General features: G+C 34.3%; 1 protein-coding gene across 1 annotated transcript; it reads left to right on the top strand.

The window, feature by feature from the left end:
- The first annotated feature begins 1,366 nt into the window (after window positions 1–1,366).
- Window positions 1,367–2,681, top strand: LOC143588653 (uncharacterized). Its single transcript, XM_077069608.1, has 4 exons — window positions 1,367–1,466; window positions 1,555–1,650; window positions 2,140–2,243; window positions 2,314–2,681. The coding sequence occupies exons 1-4, from the start codon at window positions 1,407–1,409 to the stop codon at window positions 2,537–2,539; spliced, it is 486 nt and encodes a 161-aa protein (XP_076925723.1). The 5' UTR covers window positions 1,367–1,406; the 3' UTR covers window positions 2,540–2,681.
- The last annotated feature ends 6,308 nt before the right edge of the window (window positions 2,682–8,989 follow it).

Raw genomic sequence — 8,989 nt, 5'->3', positions numbered from 1 at the left:
TATATTTAGTAAAAATGATGTAGGGGGTATGTTTAGCAGCACCCGTAAAAAACATCTCACAAAACTTTATTGACATCAAAACATTTGTAGTTGATTAGTGTTTACATATTTATCAGAAATTTCTAACTATTAGTTGCAACAAACATTGGTTCAATGACTCAATCACCTTAAACAAAACTTCATTCACACTGTAATACATTTAATACAACTTCACAAATGATAATATCAACTTTTGTTTTTGTTTTTAAAACTAATTGCAATAACATGACAATCATAGATTTTACGCTTTATTTTTAAGTAATGTCTTTGACAAATAAAGTGAATGTTAGAATCGTTATTGATCAAACTATTAGCATGAATTATAAACGGTAATCTTTTCCGAACTGATTATATTAATAACAAAACAACCAACAAACTGACCCAGTCCAACACAAGGAGAGGCCACCGAACACCTATGCAAAACTACAATAAATCAAAATTACACCATCTTGGCCAATCTAAATTTCTATTCTTTGACCTATATTTGAACCACAAAAAACCGAGAGACTTTATATCTCCTATAACTTCTTCAATCTTGACGTCTTTACCTTCGAACACTTTTTCGTTTCTCGCCTTCCAATCCTCCAACAAGCAACTATCACTATACCATGAAACGCTTCATTCTCGACCAAACCGAGCTTGATGGATTTGTGTAGATTCAACAAGTCTCTAACCGAAAAACTAAAACCAGGGGAACATTACACCATCGACTAATGTGATCCCACACAACCGTCGCGACCATACAACCGGTATATATGTGATCATTCGTTCCTTTTGATCTCCACAAAGGGCGCAAAGGTCATTGGTAACCATGACATTCCTTCTAGCTAACGCTACCCGAGTCGGAATCCTATTATGTTTCGCCCTCCACACGTGAATATTACACTTCGCTGGAGCCCACTTACTCCATTTCATAACAAAATTATTACTATCACATTTATTTTTAACAATCAATTTCTAATTATAAACGGTAATTAGATAATAATTTAAATTATTCTTTTGAATTATCTATTAGTTTAATAAAATTTACCAAGTAATTACCAATAATAATAATAATAATAATAAAACGAAAAATGAAAGTAGTGAAGAAACCCTAGGTGAGTAATCTAATTTTCCCAGTCGCCAAACACTCTGCCTCCGGCTCAGTCGGACTCAAATCAAAGGTAAAGTCTTAACTCATCTCTTCTATGTGTTGTATGTATATGTAGATCTGTATATAGATGTTTGATTATTCCTTCTAAGGTCTCAATTGCACACAAATTACTTCTCCATGTATCATTATCATTAGCTTTCATTTACGATTCTTAATCTCATTATTATTATTATTATTATTATTATTTTGATAATAATTTCAGACTTAACGCATAATGGGATGGAAAGCAGCTCAAAAGCTCATACATCACTGGAAGATCTTAAGAGGAGATAATGTAAAACCATAATATAATACATCAATTTATCCCTTTCATTAGATTTTTAAGCTGATATTTTTATATTAATCTTTTTATTATATTACAGGTGATGATAATTAGGGGCAAGGATAGGGGCGAAACCGGCACTATTAAACGTGTCATTCGCTCTCAAAATCGTGTTATTGTTGAAGGAAAGAACTTGGTGATTCATCTCTCAATCACACTTTTTTATATACATACATAGAAGGGATTATGAGAAAACTTAAAATCTACGAGAATACTTCGAGAAAACCACTTTTAAACAAGAATTTTTTTTGCTTTTAATTTTCTTTTTGTATCTTACTAATCTTTGCAAATACAAAAAAAAAAAAAAAACAAACATACGCTGTTAGCGAGATGCACTTATGTAACTTCGTGAGCTACATATATGTGGCTTAGTGAGCTTTTTACAATACTAAGCTTATGATTAAAAGAAATGTTAATTTTTTTAAAAAAAATTCTTGGTTGAAGGTAACAACATAACCACCTAGGTGCCTACTCACTATCTCATTAAAATCATCAATGCACTAGGTATAAGTGTTTATGGGGTTCTTGCAGTTCTTTACATAAATCGGTTTTGTAAAGAATGTGCCCCTACATATGTATATTTTAATATTTAGTATTTACGAATTTGGAATAAAACATGTTGCAGGTCAAGAAGCATATAAAACAAGGGCAAGGGCACGAAGGCGGGATATTCACAGTAGAGGCCCCTCTTCATGTCTCAAATGTTCAAATTGTTGATCCAGTTACAGGGTACAGTTAGTTTAATCGAGTGCACGGTTTCATTATTAGTAAGACGGTTGTTGATATGTTTTGTTTACAGGCAACCTTGTAAAGTTGGAATAAGGTATCAAGAGGATGGTACGAAAGTAAGAGTTTCACGAGGGATAGGGGCATCAGGGTCGATTATCCCTCGTCCCGAGATTTTAAAGATTAGGGCCACTCCACGCCCTACAATCGGTACGTTTTTCATATGTTTATGTTTGTGTTATTTTCTTCTTGATCTTAAAAAGTGCGAGGAGACAGTTTCATGCAGGCATGGTGTTTAGTATTAAAATTTCTAGTTTAGTATTAAACGTTTTGGAGGTATTCATTTCGGATATCGGTTATTTGGTTTTGATTTTTTGGCCCTAACCGAAAACCGAACTGATCTGAATTAAAAATGTGCCTAGCCGAACCAAATTCAACCAATTTATTCGGCTTTGTTAACCGGTTATTATTCGATTGAATTCAGTTCGGTTATCTGGGTAAGCAAGAGTTCTGATATGTAATTTAGGTATCGTTTTGTAAGTTATTAATTCTTAAACAACGAATAGCAAGATTACAAAGTACTTGTAAATTAAGTAGCATGTCTATAAACTACTAGAACCTATGTTGCACGGGAATTGGTACGGGAAACGGGCACGGGTACGGGAACGGGAAACGGCAAAACTCAAAAAATCAAGAAACGGGTACGGCAATAAATGCATATAAAAAATAAATATATATTATAGATAATGTACCACAAAGCCCAAAATATATTCATACGTTGATGTAAACTTCAAAATTCATACATCTTCCAATGATAATCAATCATAAATCTTCAAAATCAATCATAGTAATAATAGAGAGGGTTAAATATTGAAATACACAAACTAATTTTAAACTTTTTATGTTAAAACTTGGGGACTAGATACAACCAATTGAAAGTTAAAGGGGTAAAATGTTAAAATATCTAAAGTTATTTAAACCTAAATAACCTAAAAGTTACAGTCGCTACTTCTTCTTCCTTGTTTCCGGCAAATACTACAGCTCCGGCACCGGAATATGCCGCCGGAAACCTTTAAAAAACGTCCCCAAATTCTGGAAACGTATGGAAACGCCCTTTGACTTATCGAAACGGTCAACGGCCTTCCCCAAATATTAGGAAACAGTCAAGAAACGTTTCCCGGCGTCCCCGACGCCGTTTCCGTCCCCAGCGAGTTTCCGGGACGGGGTACGGCGGGTTAGAGCCGTTTCCGTGCATCAGAGATTAGAACTGAATTAACTTTTTAAAACCTTAAATAAACTAGGGGGTGTTTGGGATTGCTTATTTTAGGCTTACTTATAACTTATTAACTTTTGGAAAAGTTAAAAAGGTGTTTGGTATTGTGACTTATTGTGTGGGGGTAAGTTAATAAGTCACATGTCATGTTGTATTGCTTCAAGTTCCAGAATTCCTCCTCTAGGCGCTTAATTTCGTTGGGAGGGCAGAATTCTCGCGTCAGAATTTCCTTGAATTCCCCCCATGTCATGCTAGAAGCAGCCTCTGCGCCACGCGCATGAGCTACTCCATTCCACCATGTAAGCGCTCTAGATTCCAGGACACTGGAAGCATACATGGTTCGTCTGTCTGAGGGGCATTGGGTGTGAAGGAAAGTGTTTTCTATTTTCTCAAGCCACTGGAGCATCACGGTGGCTCCTTCAAGACCTGTGAACTTTGGAGGGTTACCCGCGTTAAAGGACTTAATGTTGTAACTGGAGGTATTGTTTTGGCTCAAGGCTTGGGCTATTACGGCGGCCATTTCCTGGGAACGTTGCTGTCTACGCATGCGCGAGGCTTCTCTTCTCTGAAATCGGCGAGATAGCGGAGGCATTCTATAAAAATTTTAATTCTAGTTAATATCTTGGCTTTAGCGCAAAGTTTTAATCTTATAAAGCTTGGTTTCACGGAGTCAGTTACTGTCAAAAGTTAAAGTAAAATAAATGATTCTAAATGCAGACTTAATAAAGGTAACAAATTCGAATCAAGAATCGACAATTCATGTATCACCATGACTTTCCGAATTCCCAATTTTAAAATATACGAGCAAACGAGTATTGGAGATTGACGATTCATGTATCACCATGACTTTTCAATCCTCAATATAAAACATACAAGAAAATGAGTATTGGAGGTTGACAATTCATGTATCACCATGACTTTTCAAGTCTCCAACCTCAGAACATAATCGTAAATGGAAATTGAAAATCAACTATTCATGTATCACCATGACTTTTCGGATTTTCAAATCCAACAAACGAACATGTAAGTAAAATCAATAAAAATCGAAATTCACAAAAATCGAAATATCGCGGAATAAAACATAAAATCATATACTGCGCAAGCGCGAGCATACTCATAAATAACGAGTAATTAACAATAAGCGCGCAAACATGAGATTTCTCTCATGCGCGAGAGGGGACTCTTAGGTATTCTAGGCCGTTACGTCTAACCTCCTATCCTAAAGTCAACGAGCTCTGATACCAATCTGTAACACCCCGACCAAAGGCGGATTATACATCGGGGCGCCACATATTGTTTCATTACTCGTGACACTATTGGGTGTCAATATTTAATAAATACATTCATTCGCGCACGCGCAGGGTAAACACAAGATAACATAAATCAACATAAATCAATATATTATAAGACAAAATATTCGAACAACAAAAACTTGTCTTGATACATTTTAATCTAGGTCCAAAATAAAGAAACTTCCTATGTGTCCACAAGCTCCAAAACAGCTACTGCAAACCTGAACATGTGTTAAAATAAACGTCAAACACTTGCGTGTTGGTGAGAAATCAAGTTTAATACAATACATAGATAACAATAAATCTGCGCGCAACATGTGTATGTCTGGGTTTCAACAAGGGTGTAATCAGATCGGGACCAACTCTAAGAGACAAGACTGCCAGTGCTCACAATTGAGCTCACAAACAAGACTAACTGTGCAAGTGTAACAAAAGAGAAAATCATAAACGATAGTTCTCCCGTGTTCATCTAATGGTACCATGAAAACTGCGGAATAGACCGACAAGACGGTTAATGATCCACACATACAAATAAACAGCCAAGTCTACGTCCTCAACACATGGGATACTGCGCGACTAAAGTTCATAAACAAGTTTAAGACTCTAAGTTTGTATGAACACATGAACATCCCAAAACATTAAAAGCAAAAAGGGATTAGGTACGAGATTACTCACTTGATAAACGATGCGGTGTAAGATAAAGCAAGAACCAACTTTAAACAAGCACAAGTTAACCTATAAATAAGATTATTGTTTTAATGATTTGTTTTAAGTCTTGATTATAAGTTAGCATAATTAATAAGTAAGTTATTATATATAATATATTACCGGAAAACAGGGCAGAACAGGGAGGAAGACGGAGGCAGAGAGGGAGGCGGCAGAGAGAGCAAGGAGCAAGAGAACAGGAGAGATTAAGTGTTTTGTGTGTGTAGTGTTATGAAAATATTATTATTATTTATAGAGAAACCCTAGGGAACACAATCCCTAGAAAAAGGGGAAAAGATCTCAAAAAGTAAAAGATTCCAAAAGCAAAAGATATCAAAAAGCATAAGAATCCAAAAGCAAAAGATATGGAAAGATATGGCAGCTGCAGAGGCAAGATAAAGCTGTCAGGGAACAGTAAAAAGGCATGGGCGGGTCAGATAAAGGTACTGGTCAAGCATGGCAAAAGCAGATCTCAAAAGATAATGTCAGTCACTTTATCTGCCAACCAATGGGGTTGGTGCGCATGCTGCGCCGAAAGTAACTTTTCAGACATAAATCAGATTAGGTCAACGGCTCAAAAGATAAGACAACACAAAAGCAAACGGCTAGATTAAACAGAAGAAAACTCAAAGGGTTTAGCGCGAGAAGGCTCGAGCGCGAAGGCAGACACAGAAGGTCAAGAGAGCGCGAGCGCGAAGGCAGACAGAACCAACCTTAACGCGTCGCGGGAAGAATCACATTTCTTAGCGCGCCGCGGGAGGAACTAAAATTCCTAGCGCGCCGCGGGAAGAACTATAATTCTTCGCGCGTCGAGGGATGAACTACGATTCTTAGCGCGCTGCGAGAAGAACTACAAATCCTTAGCGCGTCGCGGGAAGAACTACCGTTCTTAGCGCGCTGCGAGAAGAATTACAATTCTTAGCGCGCTGCGAGAAGAGTTCGTCTCGCGAATCGCTGTACAGGTGGTCTTCACGCAGGATTCCTTGTAAGGGAGTCTGGCGCGTGGAGCTGCGCAGACAACCTTAGGCGGGAAGGAACAAAGGACAAGCAAAGAGTTAGAAGAAAAAGAGGGAAACAAGGCGTAAGGGTGGGACGGCGACAAGAGGGTAAAGAAGGCGGAAAGAGAGAAGGAGAGGGACGGGACGGCGGAAAGAAAGAGAGAGAGGCGGGAAGGAAAATATATATATTATTTTTAAAAGTAAAATATAAGTATAAATAAATACTAAATCATAAAAGAAAGAGATCGGGGTCAGAGAAACGGGTACCTGGGTCGGGTCGGATCGGGGCAGATGTCACATATTATACTAGGTTAGATACCAGTGTAGAACACGAGTTAAAATAAATAAATTTATTTAAATTAACACATTGTAAAATATAAAAAATATGTTCAACGTATATAAAGATATAATATATGATAGAGTAAATTACACAATATAGAATATGAAAATAAAAGTTGAAAATTCATAAATCTCTAAATATTTTTTTGTATACAGTTTGTAATTTTATTTGTAACTTTATCCTTCATATTAAAATTTGGAGTTTCACTTATTTTTTTATTTCAACTCTAGATAATAGAACACATAACTGACTATGTGTTAAAACAGATTGTCTCAAAAAACATAATAAAAATACATTTAAGACCTTAACTTTTATTAACCTTTATTGCAAAATAAACATAAAGTGGAAATTTCCTTCTTTTAATTTTGAAATTAATTATTTTATCCAAATCAACGTGAAAATCAAATATCTATAAAAGCTTAGTATTAATAACTAATACAATATATTTATAGAAAGCAAAATAATATTTTTATGTTGGTACTAAATTTTTTAAACCAGGAAATACCTATAATAGGAGAAAAATAGTAGATTAAAAAGAAAAAAAAGAATAAAATATAAAGCTATTAATAAGAAAAAGAAATATATATCTAATATGAGAGAGAGGTGGGAAAATTTTGTTATGATCACTCATATGTGATGACATATGGAATTAAGAAACCTGTGTAAACACTGGTTAGAATATATAAATTTATTTAAATAATAACACCATGTGAAATACGAAAAAATATGTTCAAAGTATATAAAAATATAATATATGATAGAATAAATTACACATTACACAATTCGTAAATAAAAATTTATTGAAAATTCATAAATCTTTAAACAATTTTTTGTATACAATCTTTGTAATTTTAACCTTCATAGCAAAATTAGTAGTTTCACTTTGTTTTTGCTTTTAACTTTAGATAATGATACACATAACTTATCATGTGTTAAAACATGTTATTTCACATCATAACACTTTCTTATAATACAAGACTTTGATGCCACCACCACCATGCTTCTTCTTAAGAGAAACACTTCCACAATACCGTATTATTTCTACAAATTTAACTCATATATAGACTTGTGTTTTGTTACCTTACCTGTGAAGTAACTTAGATAGTAAAGTTTTTATGATTTATTGTAAAATCAAATTTTTTCATGATCGGACCAAATATTTTGAGATTGATTTACATTTTATCCAACCATATATTTATGAAGTTTTTGAGCTATATGACCTTTTAAAAAAAATAAAAAAAAGTTTGTTGGGATACTGGATATGCGACACATATAATAAGATACAATAACTCGATTATACTATATGATATGATATATATAATATTAATATATTATATATGATATGGTATGATATGATACGATATGGTTTGATATGATATGATATGATATGGTTTGAAATGATTTGATAATTTGATTTCAAATGATACACATAGAATTGTACATATTATATATTGGTCCTTGCTAATGTAAAGGAAGTTCATACTAGTCTGTTACCTTGTGTCATCAAGACCTCGTGAAATTGTGTCTATGTTGGATTACAAATATGGATGTATATTTCATTTAGATTTTAAACTAATCATATTTAAAGAATTTTTCTACAAGGTAAGAGCTATTCTTTTGTGAACCCTATTACATGTAAACCACAACGTAAATCATCCATCATAATATCATAAATTCCTTTAGTAAAAATTAATTAACGATAAGGATGGAATTTGTAAAACGTGCCACGTTCTGTAGCAAGTCATGTTTGATACGACTCGCTTAATGAAAGTTATCATCTTTTAAAAACACTAACATCCCCAGTATAAATGGAATGATAAGTGACCAAGAATGTTGTTGGAAAAGGCTTTTGAGCAAGGTATATGTGATCAGTAATTGTTTATGGATGCTATATCTATAGCTACAAACCTTTTATTGTTTTGGGTGGAACCAAATATTTGAGAAGTGTTTACATCTCAAAATATGAAGTATTGATAAACTAAAAATGTGACTGTAACTCTGAAGTTATTGATCAACATGAATTTTCTTTTGTACAAAACTGGGGTCATTGCAGGCCCGGCTCCGAGAAGCAAAAATATTTTTTAGATCGAAGGCGAAAATTTTTTAGGCCTCAAGTAAAATGAATATTTTGTTTGTTTTAA

The sequence above is a fragment of the Bidens hawaiensis genome, unplaced genomic scaffold, assembly GCF_021521415.1.
Source record: "Bidens hawaiensis isolate Kalapana, Puna unplaced genomic scaffold, B.hawaiensis_p1.1 tig00036673_1, whole genome shotgun sequence".
Lineage (NCBI taxonomy): Eukaryota > Viridiplantae > Streptophyta > Magnoliopsida > Asterales > Asteraceae > Bidens > Bidens hawaiensis.
Note: the sequence above shows the minus strand (reverse complement) of the source record. Positions and strands in the feature narration are given on the sequence as shown.